The following is a 27681-nucleotide window of genomic DNA, read 5'->3' on the forward strand; positions in this document are numbered from 1 at the left end:
CACCGTTGTTTGCTGTAATCAATAATCCCTGTGCAGTTACTCTTAGCAATTCTCATAGATTCATTTACCAATGCAAAAATAGCCATCTGCTAATGCTGCCCACCTACGTTAGAGATTCAGAGCTAGGGACTGCACTGACTTTGAGACTATTTTGATAAAAAGAGTTTTGGCATAGACCTCCTTAAAAGAGTGTTATTAACACAAATACATCACCTTCACAGGCTGTAAACAATACATCAAAAGTGAAGCTCTATTTTTTGCCTTCCTTGCCATCTTTCCCTTTGTCTTCCTTCTCTGTTTTGTCTTTTTCATATTTCTCCTTGTCTGGTTTTGTTACACTATCATATGAAGGTGGAGAGATAGTGGATGGGGTTGCATCTGTTTTTTCTGGACTTGAGTTCTCATTAACATTACCAAAAACCATATCTTCTTTATTGGGCAAATCATCATCTCTGTCACCATCTTTTATGTATATACTGGATATGTTTTTGACATTTTTCCGTAAGCGGTAACGTCTGTAAGCACGCTGAATGACAGTAGCAGACACATCCTCTTGTTTTCGTTTTAGTGTAGTTGTGATGGGCTCATAGGAGACTTTAGAAGGATTTGTAGACATGAATCTTTCTTCCATCTGGGAACGAAGAGAATCCATCTCTCCACTTTCACCCAAGACACGCTTTGTAAAAGCAAATAAGATGTCGAGACAATGGATCCGGTCCCCACTGACCATGGGCAGATCCATGGCAATGAGCTGGACTTTGTTTGGTTTTGCTATGAGAAGAGGAGGATCCAGGGCAGCCGCAAAATCAGAGAGTTTGCTATATTCTATGAACTGGGTGGCATCGGGATCAAACTTCTCCCAAACCTCATAGAACATCTCAAAGTCATCCTCACTCAGGGGCTCAGTACTTTCTTCAGTAGCAACACTGAAGTTCTCCAGGATGACGGCGATGTACATGTTCACCACGACCAGAAATGATATGATGATGTAACTGACAAAATAGAAAATCCCAACAGATGGGTTCCCACAGTCTCCCTTCACTGAGCTGCCAGGGTGATCTTTTTCGGGGTCACAGTCTGGAGGTCCGCTATTAAGAATAGGTGCCAGCAACCCGTCCCAGCCGGCAGAGGTGGTAATCTGGAACAGGCAGATCATGCTGTTGCCAAAGGTCTCAAAGTTGAACATGTCATCAATTCCAACCTCCCTCTTGACATAGGCGAAGTTGGACATCCCGAAGATGGCGTAGATGAACATGACCAGGAAGAGCAGGAGGCCGATGTTGAACAACGCAGGAAGGGACATCATCAAGGCAAAGAGCAGCGTGCGGATCCCCTTGGCCCCTTTGATCAGACGCAGGATTCGGCCAATCCTGGCCAGACGGATCACTCGGAACAGAGTAGGGGACACAAAATACTTTTCTATCAAACCTGCTAGAAACATACCTGGTGAAGAGGTAAGGAATAAAAAGAAAATATTTAAATATCCATACTACAGAAAATCATGACTCTAAACAGTTTTATGTGCCATCTTATCTCTTACGACTTCAGGATTGTCATTTTATCTTGAAAACAATTTCGCAACAATCCAAGGATCGACCAATCCCATAGGAAAATGGTTAGAATTACCACTGTGACATACTCTCTCCTTTACTAACTTTTTTTTTTCCTCCACAACAATTTTAATTGTAAGCGTAGAAAAATTTATGCCACACAGTAAAATACTAAAAAGAAATATAAATCACCTGAAATATCAACCAACCATTAACTACTGTTAACATTTTGTTGAGGACCACTCCATTTTTCTATGCAAGCACACAAACATATACAAATGTAATCATGGTATAGAAGCTTTTTTTTTTTTTGTCATCTGTTTTAATTAGTTCATCATATTTTATAGGGATATTTCCATATGAATGACAACAGAATAATTCCTTATAGTTGTATAATCTTCTGTCAAAATAACTGTATATTAAAGAATTTTACGTTGTTTCCAATTGTTTTGGCTGAGACGAATATCCAAGCAGGTGTGTTTTTTTCTAGTTGCCTAAGCATATTTTGATAACAGAAGATAGGTCAAACAGTATATTTAAAATTTTGTTACATATTGCAAATCTATCTCTGTAAAGTCTGTACAAATTAACACTCCTAGTGATAGTCTCTGCAAGTGTTCACACTCCACCTGCTCACCAGTGCTGTCCTTCTTCTTTATAATTTTACCAGAAATCTTTGTGACATTTAAAACATCTTGTTATTGTAGTTTATTTGCATTTCTTTTGGGAAAAAAATAATCCACATTTTTTTTTTCTTATTTATTAGACATTTTGTGTGCTTCTTGGCTATTTTCAACCTTTTCTTTTTGGCCTAGTCTAGCCCTTTGCCCAATTTTCTATTGGGAGATTTACTATCTTATTGATTTATGAGGACTATTTTTCTATTACAATTACTAGTCCTTTGTTGGCCTTAAATGTTACGTTAACAATTTCCCTGTTTTTAATTTGCCTTTCAATTTTTTTTTTTAATTTGGTGGTGGTGGTAGTGAGTTTTCTTCCACAGAACATTTTAATTTTTGTGTAGTCATATCTATAATTTTTTCTCCATGGAGTCAAGATTGTAATGAATAGAAAGGACTATTTAAGCATATGGTTATAAATGTATTTCAATTAGAATCCATTTTTTTACACATTAATTAATCTTGATCCATGAGATCTTTTACTTGAGTAACTTAGTAATTTTCTATATATTGAAGTTTAATTTTGGATTATTTATTTGAATCCATTGGGCTTCTTAGTAAACACTGTTCTACTTAGTGTAATAATCATCTAAATATCTAACAATGTAAGTCACCCCTCATTACTCTAATTTTTCTTTCAGGTGAATTTTAGAATCATTCACATTTATATCACCAATTTATTATCCCCACAACACAAAAAGACACTCATATTCTCATTGGGATAACACTGGACTTATAGACTGATTTATAAAAAATGGTCACGATTACAGTGAGACCCTTCTTATTCAAGTACAAGAAAAGCCTTTCAATTATTTAAACTTTCTTTTGTTTCTATTAGTTTTCCTCATAGAAGCCTTATACATTTCTTGCTAAAGTTGTTACTAGGTATTTTACTTTATTTTTATTGGAACTGAGAATGAGATTTTTCTCTAGGTGTATTTTCTAATTTTTTGGTCCACACATAAAACAATTACTAACTATGATGCATGCAACTTAAAATCTGCACCTCTGAACTCTAATTGAATCCATCTTTTTCAGTTGATTCTCTTGCATTTTTAGAGTGCCATAATAAGATCTGAAAAAGATATTTTGCTCCATTCTTCAAATATAGGTACCTCTTTGTTTTCTTATCTAATTGCATCAGCTAGCACTGTTACAAATAGAGATAATAGAGGGACACTCTTTTCTTCTTCCTAAGTTAATTGGAATGCTTCCACTATTTTGCTTGTTATTAGTATATGATTCCTACTTAATTTTTAATTTTTTTTTTATATATTAACTTTAATGTCACCTCTGGTAGTAATACTCCCTTTTCAAAAGTTGATTTTGAATGCCTGTTCTAACTTATAGTACTCAATATGGCGGTTTTAGGTTATGTAACTTTTAATCTTTCTTGGCCTGACCTTTTCAGCATCTCTGAATTGAGTTTTGTATTAAACAATCTCCACAATTTCTCTAAAATTTATAATTATAAAAATAAATGCAATCCTAAACTATTGGGCAAGGCATGTACAAACAATAAAAAGCAAGAGGATAGAAGAAAAAAGCTATGGTAACGAAATGAGAGGAAGTATATAATCAAATACTATGATTCACAGATATCACTGCGGTTAGTTGAGAAATGATTACAGACTTGACAAGTATGAAGCCATAAGAAATGAAGCTGGCATTTATTCAGACCTTAACTTCACTTTGAGTTCAGGAAGAATTTTCACAAAGAGTCACTGATATTCTTGCTATTTATATTATCATTAATCAAGGGACAGTTCTCATATGTGCAAAAATTTTCATATTCTACACTGGTCTTCTAAGACATACCTACCTATAGACACAGTTGCTACCTCTGTGAAGGATAATCTTGGAAATCAAATACCAAGGAGTATTATGTGCTTCCAACAAATAGAAAATATCTGGCTTTGAGGCTTGTAGTGTGAACCTAGGAATTCTGACACAGAGGTCCCGACACAAACTAAATTTGTTTAGTTTTGTTTTTAAGGTTCCTTATTCTTTCAGTGTTCCTAAGTTATTCAAAAGTAAGTTTACATTCAAGAATTCAGAAACTTCTCTGCGTATGTGTGATGTTTAGTTTGATTCAAAATTAAAATCTGATTAATAAATGGTCTTACCGACAATGGAGAGAATTACAACCACAAAATCAAAAATGTTCCATCCTACAGTAAAGAAGTAGCATCTGAGGGAGATCAGTTTCAGCACACATTCTCCAGTGAACAGGATAATGAAAACTACATTGATCCAATATAAAACTTCAGTCATGTATGCACTTTGTCCCTCTTTTTCTACCATCATGGCTACCATGTTGAGGCAGATAAGGACCATGATGGCGATATCAAAAGCTTGGTTTGTTACTAGGTCAAATATACATCCTTGCAATTTGTTCTGCAGAGAAACAAAGATAATAGGAAATGTACAGGAAATTTTATAAGTAGTATCCATAAATCATTAGTAAAAAAATTTTTTAACAGTATCTGTCTTCAACACTTGCAGAAATTATCCCTGGTCATAGGTTCTTGCTTTATACAAGAAATATTATTAATGGGTTAAATCTAAGTCAGCATACATGAAAACTTTTCGTTGTTGTTGACTTTCAGTATACCAAGTCTTCAGTTAACCTTGTAAACTAATATTTGCTTTCAAGCGTATTGACTCTAGTATGTTATATAGGAATTGCCAGAATCACAAGGTAATTTTTTACTAAGAAAACTTCAGCTCCAGCACCTGGAGTATTTCAAGGTAATGAAACAACATTTCTAAATTTCTACTTTGTCACGTTATTTTGATTAATGTGTTGTTGGCATTACTGTTATAACATCAGAGATCTATATTTTTCTATCTCTTCCATGTATAGAATATATATTTCCAAACATATCCATACTTAACATATCACCTTTCTTATCAGTCTCACTGACAGTATTATGCTTTCCAGGAAGCCCAATTTCAAAATCACTTTGTTAGTTGCACAGGCAAGTTTTAAGGCACTGTATCAAAATCAAGTAGGGCACTGAAAAAATTAAATGCCAGAGCTTCAAATTCATCGATTGTGAAATCTGGCTATGTGTCCATTTAAAGCGTGCTGGGCAATCCTCACGTAGCCCAGCGGGTACTCGGTGGATTCCCACCTTCAGGATGTCCTGTCTTCAGCCATGACTTTGGTGAGGTGTGTTGTGTGGAATAGAAATTGGAACACGTGTAATGCATTTAAAATTATTTTAATTGTTAAAACTATTCTTTAACTGCTGAGACTTACTGTTTATATCTGAGCCTATTCTGGTCTTTGACCCTATGGTAAGATAAGGTTTAGATTCCGGACCTTTCCAACTGCTTCTCTGGCTGTTTGTCTTAATATCAAAGATCTACAAGGTTAGTTTCACCTGACTGATAGACAGCTATCACTACACCACAAAGCCATCAAGATAATCAAATTTCAATCAAAGTATATTTTATTTTGATTCTCTACAGGCTATTTGTACTAATAGTAAGTTGTATAGCTAATGCAGAGGTAAAAGCATATACAATTATTTTTCATTTTTGTAGAAAAAGAAAATATATGAGGAACGTTAAGAACTGTGATGGTGTTCAAAACACATATATTATTTTATAAGAACTTTTCTTCAGAATTTTAAAATATATGCATCCATGTTTAAGAAACAATTACATATTAAAGATGAACGCAAAATAATTAAAAAATTTACATGCTAAATATAATTTTTTTTTTTTACCCCTGGACGAGGTATTGGCTTTTGTGGTTTCTTGGATCCCAGCTTTTTCATTGCATTATAGTATTTCTTCTGTTCTTCTGTCATAAAGATATCTTGACCTCCAAGGTAAAGAAATAAAAAATAAATCTAGTTAAAAGCAGAATCATTGTCTAGATCTTCCTTTAGATAATTATTCAGGTTAAAAATGAATTCATATAGAAACGAAATGTGTTCTCACTTCAGGAGCACATGTATTAAAACTGGAACCACACATAGATTAGCATGGCTCCTGATTGAGGATGACATGCAAATTCATGAAACATTCTGTATTTTTGGTGACAGATGGTAACTAAACTTTTATGGTAGTCATTTCATAATGTATGCAAATACCGAATCATTATGTTGTATACCTAGAACTAATATACTGTTATATGTCAATTATACCTCAATTTAAAAAAATAAAATGCATTTTATTATGTGCAAGGTAGTTATAAATCCAACCTGTCTTAAAGGATTACCTCTGTGTAGGCATATGATTCTCTGTAGGTAATGTGATGTGTAGAACATATAAAATATATGGGTTATATGCAGTAATGATTGGCTCAATTATCATTTAATAGCCTAACCTGTCTTATTTTAAACAATGTGCTGGTATCTCATTTTATATGCTACTTGTCTCACCAGACATTTCATTGCAAAATAACAAATATATCAGAAAAGGTTATAAGAAATAAAAGTAGTGAATGATAATTTGGCTAATGTTTACTTATTAGCTGCATTGACTTATAGAGTGGGGGCCAAAAGTGGTAGCTAAACTATCAATAGTATTATTTTTATATTCACTTGTATTAACTTTAACACACCATATTCCATTAGTAGAAAAAATGAATATACCATATATATATATAACACATATCTAAAAATAGTGTATATTCACACATATACGTGGTATACACATAATAAATTTATTTATTTACTTATTTATTTATAAAAAAACTCTTTAATTCCAAACAAAGGAATTTCAACATAAAGACTATTGGGTGTAAACATTACACATAATAGAGTTTTAGATGTTGAGAAAATTACCAATAATCCAGGGTTTCTGACTTGAAGGACTTTCTAATTGAATTTAACATTTAAGATTCAACACTAAATAAACTAACCTCTAAATAAAGTTTTTGATCCTTTCTACACTGTGTAAGTCTATATCTCACAAAGGAGGCCTAGAAGCTTTGCCTATTCTTTTAAACTCTGTTAATTTCTTAAAATTATCTATAATTGTTACAGATTCATGCTATTCCTCACTGGTCTCTAATATGAACTTTTTAGTTATGGCATAAATTAGGGCAATCCATGTATTATAATTAGGAATTTATTTTGGGGTATTTAAGTTCTGAAACCCTTACTTAACTTGTAGGGTCCTGGAGTTAAGGTGATCTGGTTATGGTTTCCCTTTGGTTTTCCTGGATTGCATTTTCTTATCTATCAAATACCTAATGATAACCAGCCTTCCTTTTCTGTCTTATGTGTTTTAATTACATCTCCTCTAATTGATATGCAGTCTGTGTAATTTTGGTATTCATCTGACCTACTGATGCAAGAGAGAGAACTTTCACGCCAATGTCAAGAGAAGCCCAGACTCTTTATTCCTCAGTGATGAGGGTTGAATATCATAGCCTGTCAAGAACTTACAAGAAGTTAGGAAAACACTGGGAAGATAATTCTGAATTAGAGGTAAAAATCAAAGTAGCAGGTTTTGTCTTCCCTTGATAAGACCCTGATTGTCAACATAATGAAGGGTGGGATGAAGCTAAGAGGAGATTACAAAATGCTCCAGTGGAGAAACTTGTGATGTCATTTGATTTAACTGTAGCTTATACAGAGCTTGTAAAATGCATCCCTTTAAAAGCTAGGTAGGAGACACTCTGTATGTCAGGCTGGTCTTTACACTCTATGTCAAGGCTGTATTACACAGTAGTGAAGACTCCAGTTCTGGTGTAAGATCATCTTGTTCAATCCCCATCTTTGTTGCTCTTGGGCAAGTTTTTAAATCTCTTTAAGGTTAAATCATCTCATCATTACAAAAGTAACTACCTCACTGGTTTGTTGTGAGGATCAATTAAGATCCTGCATTCCAAACACTCAATAATTATTTATAACTGCTGTCGTTGTTATTAACCTTTCAAATTAGGTTATAGTTACTGAAAAGGGTTGATGTTACTTGGAATTTACTCATATGTACGCAGGTATGTACTTAGTCATTTGTGTAAATACAGTGCACACATTTCCCTTTTATAACTTGAACTTGTTAATAACGTGTTCTAATTTTCAGAAGCATATTTTCTGATGAACTATTAAAACCCAATTATCACATGGATTTGTTAAAGATGAAAACTATTTATAAGAAAGATGGAGAGCTGGAAAACTAGGAGTGTGGGGTTGGTTATTAGAAAGAGGTATGGGAATTTGTCAGAGTCCTAAACTGAGATCAAAGTGCTGAAGTTAAAAAGCATTAAGAGGCAACACTGCATTGCGGAAAAAACAGGCTTTGCAGTCAAACAGAACTTTGGATCTTGACTACCAATGACCTACTGCTTGATGTGAAACAAGTTATTTATCCTCTCCAGGCCCTGGTTTATACACTTGTATAAAGATACCACTTTCATTTGCTTGTTCTATGGATTAGATGAACGTAGATACTTTGTATAGAGGCCTCTATGGAGCAGAGGCCTCCGATGTAGTCGAGTATTAATTGAAGTGTTGGTCCTGTCTTCTTTCATTCTCTTAGTAGGTTGGAAAGAAACCCTGCACCATTCAGAAAGGATCAGAAGAGAAAAAAAGCATGCTTAGATTGCACATGAAACCCTGGAAGAATGGTAGGGGATAACTGTAGCTGTCAGTGCTTTGAAATTAGTAACTTTTGCCTGATGTTACTGATAAGGGTGTCTACCCACCCCATCTTCCTGCAGTGGCGATTCTTGTTGTAAGAATAGCATTTGAGAGCAAGGGGATCAAAGCAATGAGGGCTGTGGCTGTCCTGTCACGGTCATACTGCACTTTCTAGATGCACCTATAACTTATCTTATACAGGGAATGCTGGGGAACCATATGTGTGCTTATATATCACATACATAATGACTAAAGCAGAAAAAAATAATTAAATTGGAAATTAAGGTATAATTTGTAAAATTACCTTCAATATTCATTATGAATTATTCAAGACCCCCTGCCTAAAGGCATGAATATATGATGATGTTAGCTAAGTCTGACTGTCAGATATAAACTGTAAGAATGGAACACGGAATTTAAAAAATTATTTGACACATAAACACCTGTATTTGGAAATGTAAGCAAAAAAAACCATTTAATATTTACTACATTTTCCGTCACTTGTGGAAAGTCAATCAGGACACTAATGATATTTCATTGCACGTACATCTGTCTTTTCTTAGATGCTAAGCCAGTACCTGAAATCACTTCTTCTTGTTATTCTAGCCCTCCTCCTTCAAAGGTCTCTTTTCCTGTGGATGGTGCTACAGCCACAGTAACTCTGTTAACTTTGAGAACACTGAGTAATTCAGGTAACTGTGAGAAAACTGAGACTTCTGAGACTTTTTTTTCTCCTGCAAATCACAAACAATACTGTAGACTCTACCCCCTAAAATCGCTTAACTGGATGTATCCCCTATTCTCTATTGCTGCGAATGACTAATTTGGAGAATTAAGTGTGGTCTGGGTGGCAGGTAAAGCAGGGTCTGACCCAGTCTTTGGTCTCTCCCCAGTCATCCTCTGCATCACTGCTAGGGTAATGTTTTAGTTAAAGCTGAGTTTTCGTAATCTCTGGGAAAAGAGACTCTGGAGCTAGATCCGTGACAAAGCTAATTCTTGGCTATCAGACCACGTGCAAGTCACAAAACCCCTCTGAGAGCTGAGGTGGGAATACTATGCTCTCTAGACTTCTAAAACGTGATGAAGATTACTGTGTAAAGTACTTCACACAGGATCAGACATGTCATCAAATCTTAATAAATATCTATGTCCTGCTTCAATGTTCTTCTGTACTCCAAATACCTCAATGACACATCCGGTCCTACTAAAAAATAATCTAATACGGCTTTTCAGATCTGCTCTCAAGCAGTAAAGACCTCGTCTTTACTATTTCTATTCTCAAAACTCCACCCGAAATGGATGGGTTGGCATTTCTCCTGAACTGCTGCCTCCTTTACCAGCACAGTACATGTGCTCACACATTTCTCTGACCTTCCATGTGGATTACTTATCCTTGTGCCTCCCAGTTGCTGTATGTCTTTTCATCCATCTTCCAAGGCCGGCTCAACTGTCATATACATCATAAAACTTCCTATAGCTGTATCTAGATTTCCTCTAACTGCCCATTCACATGTTTGGCTGTTAATTTTTCTTACTGCATTTATTACTATGTCATATTACAGTACTGCAGGGTACAGCATAGGAAAGGGCCTAAATAATACACAAGGTGCCTGGGATCAACTACTGACTGTTTAGCTCTATCACTTACCAGGTGCCTAATCTTGGGTAAATCGCTCAAAATCTCTGTGCATTTCCTCACTTATGAGACAAAGTCTATAATAATAATTCCTTTTATGGTTGACGTTAGGGATTGAACTGTATCTATCATTTTTTTCTGCTATAATATAAACTCCTTGAGCAAGTAAGTATCTTATGTTGTTCTCCAGCCCAGTACATCCCACACAGAATAGTGGCTCAGAACAGAACATAGTAACTACTTATGAAATGTGTACTGAATAAATAATTCGTGCATTGAACCTTCTTAATCAATCCTCTACAGGGAACATTGGAAAAACACTGAATAGTTGACATATTGCTTAAAAATAAATATGACTTAGGAGATAATTATTTTCTGTGCAGATAGGAATGAGATTAAGCATATCCATCACTGTAAACTGACCAATTACTTGGAAAATTAATGAAATTCTAATGAACTAATTACTAATTGACATCAAATTAAATTTCACATTGTATTTTTGGGACAATAATTGTTCATTTCTTTCAGTGCAATGACAAAAGCTTGAAACACTTATCTTCTTTTTCTGTTGGTTGAAATTATCTATGATGACCCCAATGAACAAGTTCAAGGTGAAGAATGAGCCAAAGATGATGAAGATGACAAAATAAATATACATGTAGAGGTTGTATTCGTATCTGGGCTGCTTGTCTACCTATAAAATCAACAAAAGTTAGCAGTATGTTGACAATAAAATGTATCATTTTCTTTTTCATATGGTTTGACCAGGTAACTCAAACAGTGCTAGCCGAGGTAAATGTGATTTTTCAGAAGCCATAGTGTTGTTGAGGTTTGACATTATCATTCTTAAAAAGTTATTCAACACTAAATATTTATTACACGCTTAGTATGAATATAATTTCAAAGCACTACAAAGGGGTTAGCCATTGTAGTACTTGTTCTTAGACTAAGTAAATGACCTAATGCATAATTTTTATTTCCAGAAAAAGAGAGTAAAAGAGATGATATCATATTTATATAAACTTTGCTTTTTTTTTCATTTGATTACAGAAATGTCTTCTGTGGCTTTTATGACAATATGAAGAGTAGTCTTCAAACTTTCTTAACGTGCGCCTTATTTTGCATAAACTCTTTCAAGGAAATTTAAAATTTAAAATTTAAAAGCAGTAAAAACTATAAATAAAATATGTTCTTTCATTTCTATTTGGATAAAAAAATATTTGCTGAGCACTTATTGCCAGGCTGTGCTAAGTGCTCTACTTAACATTTTCTAGTTGGATCCTCTCAGAACAACCCCATGAGGTAGGTGGTGAGTTATTTTCTTTTCATAGATCTATAAACAAGCTCAGAGAGACACAGTAATTTGCTCAAAGTCATATGCAAGCTTGTCTGATATGGTACAGCCAGAATTTCAGCCAAGCTCTGTTTCCAGATACTGCACAGGTAACCACTAGGCTGCCACCAGGTGGATGCTCTTCAGTGTGTGTGCACCGACCACGGGCTCCTTGGAGCTGCTGTTTGAAAACAGCCTACCTAAACTAAGGAACTCTTCAAAATTGTAGAGTTTCGTGTTATGTTTACTGATACTTACGTTAACAGAATCAACTGCCGCATACATAATGTCCATCCATCCCTTAAATGTTGCCTGTAAATATAAAATTTATGCAATCGGAATACGAACCGCATACTCTAGAAGAGTCATAAATGAGTTTAGTGTGTTTAATGTTACAACATTTATTAAGTTATATTAAATCAGTGAGTTTTACGGTACAGTCGTCTCTCGGTATCTGAAGGGGATTGGTTCCTGGGCCCCCCTGAAGATACCAAAATCTGCCCATACTCAAGTCTCTTACATGAGGCAGACGTGAACCCACAGGTAAGGAAAGCCCACTGTACTGCAAAATACCAACTGAACGTAAAGATGTTGTGTCAAGGAGAAAAAAAGGGAGGGACACATTCCAAAGTCACATTCTAAATCTGACTCCTAGTTAATTCTTGCCAGGTTGTTACAACTGCCTGTGTGTTTTGTACATGAACTTTTATTTTTCCAGAGGGGGAGAATTTTATGAATAAGGAAGGAAACAATTTTTCTTCATATCTTAAGGATTCTCCATACCAGTAGGAAGTCCTTCTCATTTCCCTGTAGTGTAAACGTACAGTTCAAGAAATGACTGTTCATTTTGAGATCAACATTCAGGTGGGTTAATAACTCTAAAATGCAAAGAACCCATGTTCTGTGCACGTGTTTATAGGCACATGTTCTAAGAAAGACCAACTCTGTTTTTAAAAGTCACAACGTACTTTAATTTTTAGTTAATAATTATATAAATAATGACGGCTCCTCCATCGAAAGTGCACTAACATGTCAAGCATTCATAAAAGGGGTCACTTACAACTTGAAGCAGAGACAGGTAACCAAGTCCAACGTTGTCAAAGTTCACTTTCAGGTTTTTCCATCTTACATTGTGACTAACATTCATAAGTGCGAAACACTGCGAACGATTCTCCACTTCGCTTGTAGGAAACGGTGACCCATCTGTGGTGTTGACACACTGATAGAACTTGCCAGCAAACAGATTTACTCCCATGATGCTAAATATCAGCCAGAATATCAGACACACAAGCAGCACGTTCATGATGGAAGGGATGGCACCTATGAGCGCATTCACGACTACCTAGCATTCAGAAGGAAGAGCATGATTAGGCTTAGTAAGATGTTAAATGGGCAACATTAATAAAACGCAACGCAGAATTAAAGAAGTTAGAAGAGCCCCCCCCCTTACATGTTTAAGGCACAAATCAACCAACCAACATGTATTTACTGAATGCCTACTATATGCCCAGCGGGACAAAATGAGACAGGAGACCCGCGATCAAGGCATTTACAAGCATACATGAGGATCACACAGTGAAACTATTAGCAACAAATCACTAAGATCATATGACAGCTTAAATAAATGAAAAAAAGAAATAAAAAGAATAAACCAAAAACCTGATTTATGTAAGGTGAAGTCATAAAATCTGCATGGTCTAGAAAAGAAAGAAATTTATAAATATAAATGATTAAAATACGTAAAATGTACATTTAAAGGTTCACAGTCCTAGAATTACCAGTGCTAAAATTCTCCCATCTAGAGAAACTACTAGTATATTACAAGCTGGAGTTAAGATTGCAAATCTTTTCATGGTTTGAACCCCTTAGATTTAAAAGGTTCTGCTAGGTGTGTGCGATGTAAACTTAGTTAAGACCTTGGGACCTCTGTTTTCTGCAGAATGAGAGCAATCTTTTCAAACGTATTATTCTAACTCTAAGAACACTTTATATATAAGCATTTGGCTAAATATAGATAGTGCTGACCTCGAAACAAAAAATGTAGTATAGTTTATCTTTAATGCTCCCTTCGTTTCTGCTTTTCAGCTTCTCCACTATTGATCCCCAGTGCCTCTTGCCACCCAGTGCTCCTGCATGGCGACTACTGCAGCATTTATCACTCTCCAGATTTTCTTAATTATCTCATCTTTCCAAACTTACTATCTTTCTTACAGCTGACCTCTACTCTGAATTTGAGTGCAAATGTGTGAAAGACTAACTTGTTAAAGAGCATGTGCTCCCTCTTTTTTTTTTTTGCAATATATCAAGGAAGCGCTCAAGACATTTCCAAAAAGGGAGACAATTAGGATCCCAAATCCACTTTTGAGATTGTCTAGAGCAGCAGTTGGCAAATATTTTCGTAAATATTTTTAGGCTTTGAGGTTATATGATTCCAATTGCCACTACTGCATTCTGCCATTGTAGCATAAATATATAAACACACATACACACACAAACATAAACAAACGGGTGTGGCTGTGACCCAAAGACACTTCCTTTACAAAACAGGCACCCAGCCTGCGGGCTTTGGTTGTCGACCCTTGGTCCAGAACAACAGTTATTACCCTGGGGTTCACAGACCAGTAGAGGTTCCATGGGGGCATGAAATTACATGAAAAACATTATGGGTATGCTTTCTTTACGGAGAGATGATTTATACTTTCATGAGATTCTTAGAGTGTACATGACCCAAAAGGGTTAGGAAGAACAGGATTAGGGAATAGAATGCAAAGTGGGCAGCTCTTATTCAAACCTACATTTTTATTCTCATTTCTTGCTACCCTCCCACTATGCGTACAACCTAGGCACGCTGATCCTAGGTGCTGCTTAATCCTGCTCAAACACACCTTGCCTAGTCAACTCTGTCCGTCTGTACCAAGCTGCATCTCTGCCTGGAATGCCCACCTGCCTGTGACTTGGGGCCCATCTTTCAGTCTTGGCTCCAAGGTCACCTCCTTATGAAGCCCCTCCCGGACTCCCCAGGCAGCCACTTTCATCTCTACTCCCGTAGCACTGCGTGCTTACTCTTTTATAGCAGACGTCACAGAGTAACTAGTATTCCCCTCTCTGTTTCTCCATGACCACTGTCCTGACTCACTCTTGGGGGGCTGGGGTCTATTTACCATTGTACTCTTTTTATAGAACAAAATTTGACACATAGTTGGTATCGAAAATGTTTGTTGAAAGAATGTGGGTCATGATGAGTCCCTGAGGGACACGGATATGTATCACTGATGACAAGCCATCTGGAAAAGTCAGTAAGCTCAAGAACCTCAAGCCTTTTCAAAGGAAGCTAACTACAAAATGCCTCCAGTCATGTTTCATTTATTCTTCAAAAGGACCCTGCAATTTGAAGAAACATCCCTGTTTCGCATGGCTAATAAACATAACCAAATAGACATATTTGTCACTCCAAACATATTAAAACATTCTCCTGCAACCAATTCACCTGTATTATAGACAAACAACAAAGAGCAAATGGGGTAAAATAATGGAGTGGCTTAATCCCTGTGGGATGTATTAATAGCTTGTTGGAGAAAGTACATTACTTGACCATGAGAAGGTAGTACACGCTCTGCTTGAGTTCAAGGATTAGTCATAAGTTCTGAATAGATCACAACATTCTACGAATGCTCAAAAAGTAAAATTAATGTCAATTCCATTCTACCTTTCTGTATAAAATGGAACTTGTAATTTTTCAGTTCTTACATGACAAAAAGCACTTGACTTTTACTTATGAAAAAATTTTTTGTATAATCATGACCTCTCATGTACATGGGGACCAATAGACATTGGGTACACTAACTAGTAGAGGTTACAGTTATAATTAGGTTGGGAGGGGTAATAATGAAGATCTGCTAGACTAAAACATGTCTAACATTCATTCATCTGAGGCTTCGGATTTCTGAGCCCCCGTCCAGAGTTTATTATTCAGTAGATCTGGGGTGGAACCTGGGAATTTGCATTTCTAGTAAGTTTTCAGATGATGCTGACCACATTTAAGAAAGGCAGTGAGCTAGACTAATCTGCATGTTAAGTTGTTCAGAGTCTATAGTTAGAAAGGCAGTCAGGTAAATAAGTAAGTACCATGCAATATAATGAGAATTTTATGTGTCTGAACATATAGGAACGATGCCCCATAATACCTGGTGGTGGACAGACAAGGCACATCTAAACTGAGGCTGAAAGGATGAGTAGGTATGTGCTATATTGGTGAGCAGGGGTTAAGACAGGGCAGGGAGAAGCACTCCCAGCCAAGAGAACAGAGGCATGAGAAAGTAGGAATGTATCTGGAGAAGAAATTCAAGGAGAGAAGCAACAAATGAGGATATAGGCTCATTAGAGAAAATAAAGTCATTGAAGATGCTGATTTAATATAGCCCTAAAGCTAAGTTGCTGGTAGTCATTATTTACCTCACCTTGTGTGTTTCTGCAACATGAATCTCTTTTCAGGAACTATTGCTGCCTAGTGCAAATTAAGTAAACGCAGGGCTTTAGTTTTCTCAAATATAATTTGGAGCTATTTCCACTTTCATTGAGTCATATGTTTAAAGAATGAAACTAAAAGTGATGCCTGATGCTGCTTCACTTCTCTGTCTTTTCTTATGCCCCCTACCCAGGGCAGTTCCTTAAAAAATGTTTGAGCACTGATAAAGGCAAGTCCTTCATGACTTGTATATGAGAGATGCTGTCAGGACTAACAGGGTCCCCTTCGCTTGAATTTCCTAGCATAGGAAAGATTCTCATCTAGGAAGGGAAAAGTCACTTATTTGAATCATTGCCTAACAATACAAAATGAAGGAGGCATTACTGTATTTGACTTAGTCTTTGTTAAATGTTAGGCACTGAAGTACTGGGTAAATATGCACATGTATATACACTTACATACATAAACAGCTCACGTATATACGTGTGTGTATATATATTCATGTGTGTAAATATAAACAGTCCATAATTTCTACATGCCCATTGTTTCGTATTTATACTCTATTAAGAAATATGAATATTATATTAGAAAGTTTAGTATTTTCTTACCCTCATTCCTTCAAATCTAGATAAAGCTCTTAGAGGTCTTAACGCTCTAAGTGTCCGAAGGGATTTAATGGGACCAAGGTCTGAGTAGCCAAGAGTGTTTGCAACTAAAGTAACCAAAGAAACCTACAAAAGAAGAAAAATTCCATCAATCATTTCAATGAAATAATAAAGCATGAAGAGAAAAAGTCAGTTTCAAAGGTCACTAGGAGCAGCTCTACGAGAACAAAATGATTTTATGTATAAGGTTAGAAAATCTACTTATTGTCTAAAAATTGGATAAGATAGATGCTTTTTAAAGGAAACAGATTTAAAGGAAAGTTAACCAAAGTAAGAAGAAATATAGAAGGAAAGTAAGTTATTTCTTATATCTGAATAAAAAAATCACACATGCTTTTCACACTTTTGTAGTCGCTGGTTTTGTACTTGCTTATGAATTCTGAACATTTAATTAAGAAACTATCAGAATGTCAGCTGGAATAAAGCCTAGGGTATAACAAAGTGTGTGATTCTGAAGGTCAGTCAAAAGAGTGTGGCAATCACGCAACCAAATAGAAGTCCTAGTGTAGACCTTATTCAAAAGCATTCTGAAGACACATGATTTTGAGCTGAGGCAAACTCCCCCCAAGATTACTCTGCCTGACAGTTTCTCAGAATTGGCACCAAAGATCTTCCTATCAATAATCAGTGGGAGAAAATCTCGTCTGTTCTGAAGAAAGCACACAAGCAGGTGATCTCAACGGCTTCACAATCAACACAGACATACAAGAACTTCGCCGTGTTAGACAGACCCTCCACAATTACCATAACCAGCATCCAACGGAAATTTGTGTTACTATCGTGTGTTGTCTCAGAAGAAAGAACGTGGACAGCAGTAAAATCAAGACACATTTTGGTAAGGAGCAATGAGCTCCTCAATGAGCCGCGATCTGGATCTGTAACCGCATTCAGTCTTTGAAGAAGTTTCATTTACAATATCCACTGTTGCACACTGCGTGCAGTAGGAGGCGATGCCTAAGAACAATGTCTGCAACGCAGTTCTCTGGAATTAAGTAATGACTGAAAGACGGAAGTTTCCCAGGGAAGATTAGGAGCAACTTGAGAGTCACCTTCCTTATGTTTAACTATTGAAAGAGTAGAAAAATTTATGGCTTGCAAGTTCACTGCTGTTGCTCTCAGAGACATAGTGAACTGATTTTGAAACAGGATGTGTTGAAGTGTTTTGCTCTCACATAGTTACTTCTAAATGTCTCACTAAATTTAACATAACTGTTTCTTTTTAGGTCCTCATGATATGTATCCAGAATTACTAACTAATGCTCAATATCACTGTTAAATTCAACCAGTTTTTCAGGCCCATTGTTTTCCATTTAAGTATGCTTAAAAAATGTGTATTTTTAATCAGAATAATAAATGCTCCTTTTTAATCAGAAAAAAACATAGTTTTAAAATGTGTATTATAATTTGAATAACCCCTAAGGAAATGGTTAACCTGATCTCCAAACCACTGTTAAGTGAGCGTTATTATATTGAAGATATGTACATTATTGAGAAAACTAAAGTGTAGTCTGTAACTGAGAACATATATATATGCATGTATTTATCTATTTATGTATACTGTGTATATGCATGGTATATGCCCCTACTGATGAATAATGCTCACTCAAGTAAGTTTCAAATAGTCAGGAAGCTTGCAGAAATCAAACAGATCCATCCTCTGAATAGCAAATCAAATGAATATCAAATCAGGTTCTGAAACCTGAATATGTACCAGAATCATCTGGAGAGATTGTTATGACAATCTTCTGGGTCCCAACACCAGAGTTTCTGATTCAGCAGGACTTGAGTGGGACCTGAGAATTTGTGTCTCTAACAAGTTCCCACCCACATGTGCCAGTGCTGTTGGTTCAGGGATCAGACTTTGAGAGCAACTGGGCTACGAAACAAATTTATCAATTTTTGAGAAAGAAAAAAATCGCAGCTCCTCCCCCAAAATCCACATGCCTAGATTTGCACCTCTATCAGCAAGAATATTGAGTGGAGTTTCGCTCTCTCTGTTGCATTTTAAAAACATTATATATATATAAACTAAATAAATTATATACAAACACATATACATGTGTATATATGTATATATGTGTGTGTGTTGGTGTATATATATTTTATATATATATATAAAACTATTATATTACAAAAGTATTCATCTTACCATTCATTTTTCTAGGCAGTGACTATGTAATGTATACATAAAAAAGGTGAATCAAAAAACAATCAAGTATGAAATCATTAATTTAAAGTATCAGAAATTAAATTTCTCATAGAGGAAGTCTTAGAGAACATAGGAGATATAATGTATAGCTATGCCTTGGAAAAAATTTTTTTTTGCATATCACCTATGTGATAATATAAACATTAGTGAAGGCTTTTCAGAACACTTATATGTAAGAATAAATCCTCTTTTAAAATTTACTCAAAAGTACCTACATCGACAATTAAGAAATCCAGCCAACACCAGGCATTGGTGAAATAGGTTTTATAACCATAAGCTATCCATTTTAGAAGCATTTCCAGAATGAAGATGTAAGTAAATATCTTGTCAGCATACTCCAGGATAATCTTAATGGTCTTTTTCTTTTCAATATATATGTCTTCAAAAGCCTGTGAAAATAATATTCAAATTTAAATTCAGTACACATTAAAGCTTATGATTCACGACAAAAACAGGAAATGAAATTCTGATGAAGAGACCACTGAGATATAATACTGTTATGGGACAGCTGTCTTCCTTCTGGTTTACAGTTACTGTGTAACACTCAGTTCTCACCAGCGCAGGTGCCTGGTCACCAGAGGTCAAGAAAAGAAGGTGCAAAAGAATGAAATTGTTTATGGTCCTCTAAAAGACCCATGATCTCTGACACTTCCAGGGGTTTCTACTCATCTAACTCCCCTTTTACCCTCCTTCTACTTAGATAAGTCCTACTAATTTAAAACACGATTCCAGGGTCAGCCCCTTTTATAAATCTCTCTCACCCTGCACTGTCCTTCGACCCAGAAGTAGGATTGAAAGCCTCTCCTTCAGCTCTTATGTGCTTGTGCACTCCCAGTGCTTAGCACTGTGTCAAGAACACAGCAGGAAAGGTTTACTAAATGAATGAGTGCAGTAGTTTAATAGGGCTCTAGAAGACACAGGATGGTTTCTTCCTTTGAATTTTGCACCGATACTTTATCATTCATTAAAAGTTTCAACTCTGCAAATCACTGTTATATGCATTCCATCAATGGGACACCTTTTAACACTTTCCAAGAGTTTTTAGGAAGCAACAGACGATGATACTGTTGGTCACAGCCACAAGGCCCTTGGGAAATAATGTGAATGGACTTAAAAGAACTCACCTCACTGAAGTCATTGAAAATGACTGCTGACCTAAACAGGTCTAAAGTATTAGATTTTTCCCTTTCAAGTATAAACAATATTCACTTTGTTGGAGAAAATGAAAGCAAAAGGGCCTGTATCCTCGGCGGTAACACAGACTACCTGTCCCCCGTCATGGGCTTGTGCCATTCTTATTCTTCTTATTCCAAATTCTTCTATCCATACTTTAAAAATGATCCAACACTTTTGGCAAAATGTTATCATCAATATTGAAGAAAACAGAGAAGTTGGGACAGAGAGAATGGACAGACCCACGAAGATGCTGAGAGAAGGTTCTAGCAGCTGGCAGAGGTTCTGAAAGACAAGGGAACTGAAAGGCAAGAACTGAAGTCCAGCCCCCAGGACTTTCCTGTTTCCCTTCTCCAAGTTCTGGAGGAACTGGACAAGCTACCTAAACAAGCCAGCAATGCCTCAGTCCTTGAAATGCAAAGACAAGGAAGGGGCTTGATCACAAAGAAGAGCACTCCTTGCTCCAACTAGTGCCAGAGACGGAAGCCGGGTTCTGCCTGCAAGGGTCCTACCCTGTAGGACTAATCCTGGGAACAAGGAGGCAAGATCACTGTGTGAGCTCAGCCTGATTTGGGGCACAGGCTTCTCCGTTACTCCTTTCAGTCACCACTCATCTTTTTCTATCTGGTGTGTATTCCCCTTTCTGAGGAGCCACAACACAGTGAAAAGATACTGTGGCTTTGACTTTAGACTTCAGTTATACCTCTGTCATTTACTAGCTCTGGGTTATTAAGCAACTTTTAAAACTCTTGGGGGGAAAGTGGCGGGTGGGGGGGTGTTGGGGTGGGATGAATTGGGAGACTGGGATTGTCATGTATACATTACTAATAAGAAAAAAAATCAAGTTGTACACTTTAAATATGTGCAGTTTATTGTATGTCAATTATATCTCAATAACAGTTCTTGAAAAACAAAAACCAAAAAACTCTGTCCAGCTTTCTACTGGTAAAATGAGCAAAATACTATAATTTCACAAGATATTTGAAAATTAAAGAAAACCTATAATCGACACACAATAAATATGTACTCAATTAGAGCTATTACTTTTTCTTTATTTTTATTATTAATTAAGGTATTATTAACTACGGTATTTAAGAAATCTAGCTCAATTAGCAAACTCCTTGAGTAAAAACACCAGTTTCTTGAAACGCCTTTCCCTTTTCTTCCTCATATGATTCATTTGAATTTCAGTTTTGAGAATGCCCTTCCCCCAAATGTTATCTTCCTTTTTAGACATTCTGAACAAGGTTTGCCCTAACCTTTTCTTTAATTTTTTGTAATCTCCTTTCTAAAAGTCTCAGTCAATACGTGACTCAACGTGACTCATCAGTTTCCTCAGTTCTTAGGAAAACAAGAAAATGTAGACATTATCAAGATTCCACCAGATAAGCAGAGTAGCATTTTTCTTATTTCATCTTCTGTTTTTTAGATAGGAAATTGGTTGGGAGAGGCAGTGCACTGTGGGCCCTGAGCATCTCTGCATCTTTCTGTTGGGCAGGCCAAGAAGGCAAGGTCCTGACGGCTCTTTATCAAACTCATTTCTTAGGATTGTTTTTGCAACAAGCAACCTTGAGGGATGAGGGAGTGTTTCCTTCTGGGACAAAGAGCAAGTCTGCTTATTGCTTGCTATAAAAGGATGGGTTCCCTAAGCCCAGTGCTTCTCAGCTGTGATGCTCACCCCCTGGGTGTGCAATGTTTATTTTAGTCCCTTTTATGCCCTCATTAGACTTGGGGACAAAGGGAACCAACACACATCTGCTGAAGTTTGTGCTGCTTTCTATGCCCTGAGTAATGAAGTCCTTTGTCCCTGACTTGAAGCCTCGCATCTTCTTCCGGCATCCATGAAACAGTAACAGGTTAACTTCCGTAAGTAAAATCAAATTCCAAATCCATGAACACTCTCTATGAGGAAACTTACAAAGTTCTTGAGTATTCTGTCTTTAATAAAATGGAATCTCCAGTGGTATCTTTAGCTGGAACAGGGCTTTTCTAATGGCTCATCTCTATTAGTGTCAGCAGGAGAGAAAAACAACCAAGAAAAGGCTCAGGGAGCTTCTAATTCTCCCAGATCCCTTTCAAACCTCATAGAAGACCTTTGGCACGTATACAAGAATGAGAGGCCTATCCCATTCTCATCCTAAAACTACAGTCTACCTTCCCTTATGCAAGATGCTTCATAAGCTGACACTGCCTATCTTTGTCACAGTATCTCTGGTCAACACCCACCTCCTTGGATTTGCTCTTCCTCCCACAACACTTTCTGTAGTTTGGCATCTTTTGATTTCCTGAATGTCTCATGCTGTTTTATGCTGCATTCCCCTCAGGCCACCTTCCTGGCTGCAAAATTCCTACTCATCTTTCTAGATCTTGCTAAATATCATCTATCTTTCTGAAATCCCAAGCAGACCACTCTTCTTGCTCCAGAGCTCAACCATGCATACACTTCACTTACAGACACATCCCAGTTCCGTATCACTTGTGCCTCTCACGTTCCTAATGCTCTCTGAGCTCCCTGAGAAAAGTACCTGGATCTTATCCATCTTTGCATTCAGGGCAGCAAGACTACTGCTGGGCATGGAGCAAATATTTACTGAGCTAACAAAAATTTTGTCCTTGAGGCAGATCAGAGGGATACATTTTTAAGTAAAACAATCTGCCATGATATTTTTATCTTCCAACTCATTTATTAAAAATAAAGACAATTTCAGCCTTAGATGTCAGATCACTTACCAGAGCTCCACTGCTGAGCAGAATCATGAGTACAATGAAGCTTTCAAACCAACTGTGCTCAACTATCCTGTAGCAGGTTTTCCTGATGTTCCACCAGATTCTTCCTTTCCCTGATTCTATACTAACTTGGCAGCATGGGAACCTCCGCACACAACCTGGCAAGAAAGACATGCATGTAAAATCCGGATATCAGGAATAAATAAAATACTTAAAATACATTATCTAATGCAAAGTGCTCCCTACGACAGTTCCTCAACCAATTAATTTCTAACACTTACACCCGAAGCTTCAAATAGTTTCAACTTGGATGCTGCCTTTTCTCATCTCCTAACTGTCCATGGTGTTTTCTTAATACTTGTCAGTAATTTCTAACTTGGGATGTATTCGGGTTTTCTGTATTTCCCTGGTTTCTCATCAATCTCCTCTACAGTGTTTAAACCACATAATGTTTTTTAAATTATTGCAGCCCTAATGCAAGCCTAATCCTGATACACAATGAACATGAATAATTATTGGTGAATGCATGAATTAAAATCTCAAGACAAAAGTGCATTTCATAGCCTTCTTGATATGAATTTAGTCTACAATCTGGTGCTGCTTCAGCTCTTCTATAAAAAATCCCTTTGAGAAAGAGTATTCTAAGTGATATTTTAAAAACTAGTGGAAGGTCTTATAATTCAGTTCAAAAGAAACAGACCTTAATTACAAGATGCAGATGAAACGGTTTCAAGTACTATAAGTTAAAAACAAATCTGACTTTGGAATCCCAGATGTGAAACATACTGCTATAAAAAACTGAAGAATATCTTATTTAAAGTTGTTTAGATTTATTCATTCATATCCCCATCAAACATTTATTAAATAAGCTTTTTACTCAGCTCTGTACATAGTTTCTTCTCCTCAAGGGATCTATTTTTGATTTTCGGTTAGGCAGCTGGATATAGACATAAATGCCTATAACTGAGTAACACAACTAAAATGACAGATGCACTGCAGTTATTTCTGGTAGCACTGAAGAAGTTCATCTAACCTGGCTTATTTGCTGAGAAAGTGAGGTCACAGGAGGTTTTCTGGAAGAGGTGGAACCTGAACTGAATCAAAGTATTAGCCAAAAAGAGTTTGGGTGGAATTCCAGGCCAAGAGGCAGCAAAATGTGTTGTGTACAGGAATTACAAGCAGTTCAGAATTGTGATGAAAGCAAAGTGTACACAAGAGGCAAGGATGAGAGATGAGGTAGGGAAACTGGTCAGATTATGGAAAGCATTTTTCCCCACCTTAAGGAGTTTGGTCTATATCCTATAGCCTAATGAGGAGTAAGTGAAGGGTTGTAAGCAGAGAATAACACAGGAAGACTGTAATTTAAATAGATGTCTCCAGCAACTGTGGTGGGTAAGTTGGAAGAGAAGCAAAAAGAGGGGAAGGGGGCAAAGAAAGACCCAGAACTAGAAAATCATTTAGGGTCTGGTTCGGTATCCCCAACAAGAAGGATAGATTAGGGCAGCTCTGGTTAGGAATTAGAGCCATAACAGAGTCAAGACATATCTGGCAGGTAAAATCAGCAGATTTGCTGACTGATTGGATATGGGATGTAAGAGGAAGGGAGAAGCCCAGACAACTGGGAGGATGTCAGCACTGAAATGAAGACCACAGGAGCAGAAGCTGCTTGGGGTGGTAATGAGTTTGAGATGCCAGTGAAATCTCTAAATACAGATATCCTGTAGACATCTGGAGGTGTGAATCTGATACTCAGGGGAAAAGTCTGGACTGGAAAAGAATGTGTAGGAATCATTAGCACATACGTGTCAGCTGAGATCGGGACAGCTGTTGAGGTCACACACAAAAATCATCTAGGGTGAGGAGAGAAAATGGTTAAGTCTGGAACATTCTGGGGCAGCAATATTTAGAGACAGAATTCAGCGGTATGCCTGCGCCAGCTCATACTGGCTCTTGACAACTTACTGTTAAATTGCCAGGAAATTTTGTTAACCTGTTGTTAAATGCAGCTGTTACCAAAAATTACATTGTATAAGCTTAAAAGTATAACTTACTTTAAAAAGGTAATAAACACTAAAAACATATTACTCTAATAATTTTACTGCATTTTACTATTATCTGTACTCGAGTATATTTATGTATTCTATCTGATTGGATAGAAATATGTTATACTGTTGGGCTACTGCGTATCTCTTTCCAGCTCTACATGCAGCAAAGTCACACCAGTAGTTTGAAGTCAGCCATGGTGGGAATCTTTACAAAAGTCATCAAATGCTATCAATCAAGGCTTGTTGATTTTCTAGAGTAGACTTAAGAAAGTGATGGAGAAAATGTTAATAAAACAGGAAAAGTATCATATTTGTAGCCATTACAGTGTGAATAGCACAACACTGAGGAAACATTCTTTCATTATTCAAATTCTATTATCTGATTCAGCAAAGATTTGTTCACATCACTGATGAATGAGTCAAGTTCTGACACACAGCCTCTTTGTTTCATTCTCACCTTACTGATTATCGTAAATTAAAATACCAACCAACCTGCAGGTTAAAACTATACTTGTTCATCAGTGGCAACCACTGTTGTTTATAAATACAAAATGTTGGCAAAATTCAACAAAAGCTTTCTGTGGGAACCCATTAGCTATATGGAATGTCCAATGAAGGATGTCGATTACATTATTGCCTGTAAATTGTGTACCACATGTACTTTGTATCAGTAAAATACACGGTAAACTGATGTGTACTTTCTTTTTCTTGGAGAATTAGTTGTTAAACATTTACCTGTATGGCACTGGGAAAGGTGAAAGGAGAGAAAACCATGAAGGAAGTGACAAAGTGGGGGTGGGGGAAATGTACAAGAGGCTGCAGTAAAAGAAAAGTCAGAGAAGAAAGAGTTTCATGAAGGATTGGTGAACAAAGCTGTGACCAAGGGAGGCTCAGAGAGCTAATGATCGAAATTCTTTTAAAACTTATTTTTTTTTTTAAAAAAACAATCAAAACTACTTTTAAAAAAGGAAGAATTTAAAAAGAGGAACTATAGTGAATTCTTCTCTTAAAAATTTTAGATGAAAAACCTCATTCGGAGGGAACGTAGGTAGGAAAGCAAAAATGAGCAGCACTTTTTAGTTACTTGTCTTAGAAGTCTGCAAGTTAGACACTTTAAAAATAATTTCCGTGTCTATAAAACAATGTATTTCCTTAAAAATATTGAGCCTATCAAGTAAAAACTTCATATAATCATAAACTGTCCTGAAACAACAAAGCTAGAATTCTCTTGACGAAATACATTTTTTGGACAATGCCTTGTTACGGCTTCTTTTATGATTCTGTAGTGAAATTAGTTCATTGATCCTCAATACAAGGTTTCTTCTAGTACCTTAATTTCTAGTTTTATAGAAATGTAGCAAGTTACACTTCCCCCCCAAGTCCCTGAAACTTCTGCTAACATGTATATTTCATGCGTTCTTGTCCTTTCTCTCTGAAAACTTCTAAGTTCCCAGAAGCTAAACTGTGCCCGCTATGCCCTTTCTTTCTGCTCACAGGACTTACTGCAGTCCTCGACATAGCTTCATATGCTGGGATAGCTCACTTCAAAGACATAATGTGCCCCCCCCAATAAAAAAGTTCTAAAATTATCTAAGCATTAGTCATAATCTGAAGGATCATGTCTTTGTGAATTTTAGAAGGTACACAAAGATTGGATAAAACAGAAAAACAAAAACAAAAACGAAAAACCAACAGGGTGAATGGAAAATATATACATGGCTTCATTTATCCAATGTTATCGTTTCCATGACCTCAGATTTGAAAGAATTTACCTTCATGGTACCTAAAATAAATTTTATATCTCAAATGTGTTTAGTAAAGAAAAATATTTTATAAAATGATATGAAAAAACAGTAAAAGGTAAGGCCAAAAACTGACTCCCAGATAATCTTTTTCAGGGCAAAAGAAAACACCAGATAGAGTGGAAAAAATTAAGATGGCTTTTTCTTAAGTTAACTTAATGCTTGAGACTTTAGAATTTACATAAAACTTAAAAACAAAGATCTTGTGCAGAACAGAATCTATCTGCATCAAGTATAATTACCAGAGGAGAAAGTTATCTAACTTTGGTTGAGAAGATTTTACTATTTGGGATTTCTTTTTGTCGGTCTTAAGGTTGAAAAGAAATATTGTTTCTATGATTGAGGCAGGAAAAGGCGCTGTATATTCTAATGAGAAAAGTAGGTAAACTTCTTATCTGGGATGAAGGTTCATAAATATTGTCCCCAGGATTTATCACATCTCAGAGAGTTTCTTTCTTATTTTGAGACAGGAGTACAGGACCACTGCCTGTCTGGCTTTTATGTAAAGGCATATCAAAGAGAGTTCCAACCTAGCTGGTTAGCAATGTTCTCACACCTTCTTTTTAGGACTATTAATTACATGTAAACATAACAGAGAACCTCTCAAACATTTTAATGGGTCCCCATGGGTAAATGCTATTTCTTTTGGGTGGTTTCATTAATTTGCTCTTGTGATCCATTACATAAAATCTCTACTGGGTTTCATCATGTTAAAATAATGCTTTCAAATAAAAAAGAAACCACAGGCCTCTTCTAAGACAGTTTACCCATTAATATAAATGTAACAGCAT

General features: G+C 36.4%; 1 protein-coding gene and 1 non-coding gene across 2 annotated transcripts in view; one reads left to right on the top strand and one right to left on the bottom strand.

Annotated features, from left to right (window-relative positions):
- Positions 1-250: 250 nt before the first annotated feature.
- SCN9A (sodium voltage-gated channel alpha subunit 9) overlaps positions 251-27681 on the bottom strand; it is a 172154-nt gene continuing 144723 nt past the window's right edge. The window contains exons 19-27 of the mRNA XM_057745529.1: positions 23047-23201; positions 19359-19532; positions 16878-17000; positions 12865-13146; positions 12063-12116; positions 11028-11165; positions 5968-6072; positions 4357-4627; positions 251-1443 (exon numbers count right to left, since the gene is read on the bottom strand). Of these exons, the coding sequence (XP_057601512.1) occupies positions 251-1443; positions 4357-4627; positions 5968-6072; positions 11028-11165; positions 12063-12116; positions 12865-13146; positions 16878-17000; positions 19359-19532; positions 23047-23201 (2495 nt within the window). The remainder of the gene's footprint in view (positions 1444-4356; positions 4628-5967; positions 6073-11027; positions 11166-12062; positions 12117-12864; positions 13147-16877; positions 17001-19358; positions 19533-23046; positions 23202-27681) is intronic.
- On the top strand, positions 6175-6280 carry LOC130859700 (U6 spliceosomal RNA). The gene has a single exon (XR_009055262.1). It is a non-coding gene; the product is annotated as a U6 spliceosomal RNA (small nuclear RNA).

The sequence above is a fragment of the Hippopotamus amphibius genome, chromosome 8 (genome assembly GCF_030028045.1).
Source record: "Hippopotamus amphibius kiboko isolate mHipAmp2 chromosome 8, mHipAmp2.hap2, whole genome shotgun sequence".
NCBI classification, from domain to species: domain Eukaryota; kingdom Metazoa; phylum Chordata; class Mammalia; order Artiodactyla; family Hippopotamidae; genus Hippopotamus; species Hippopotamus amphibius.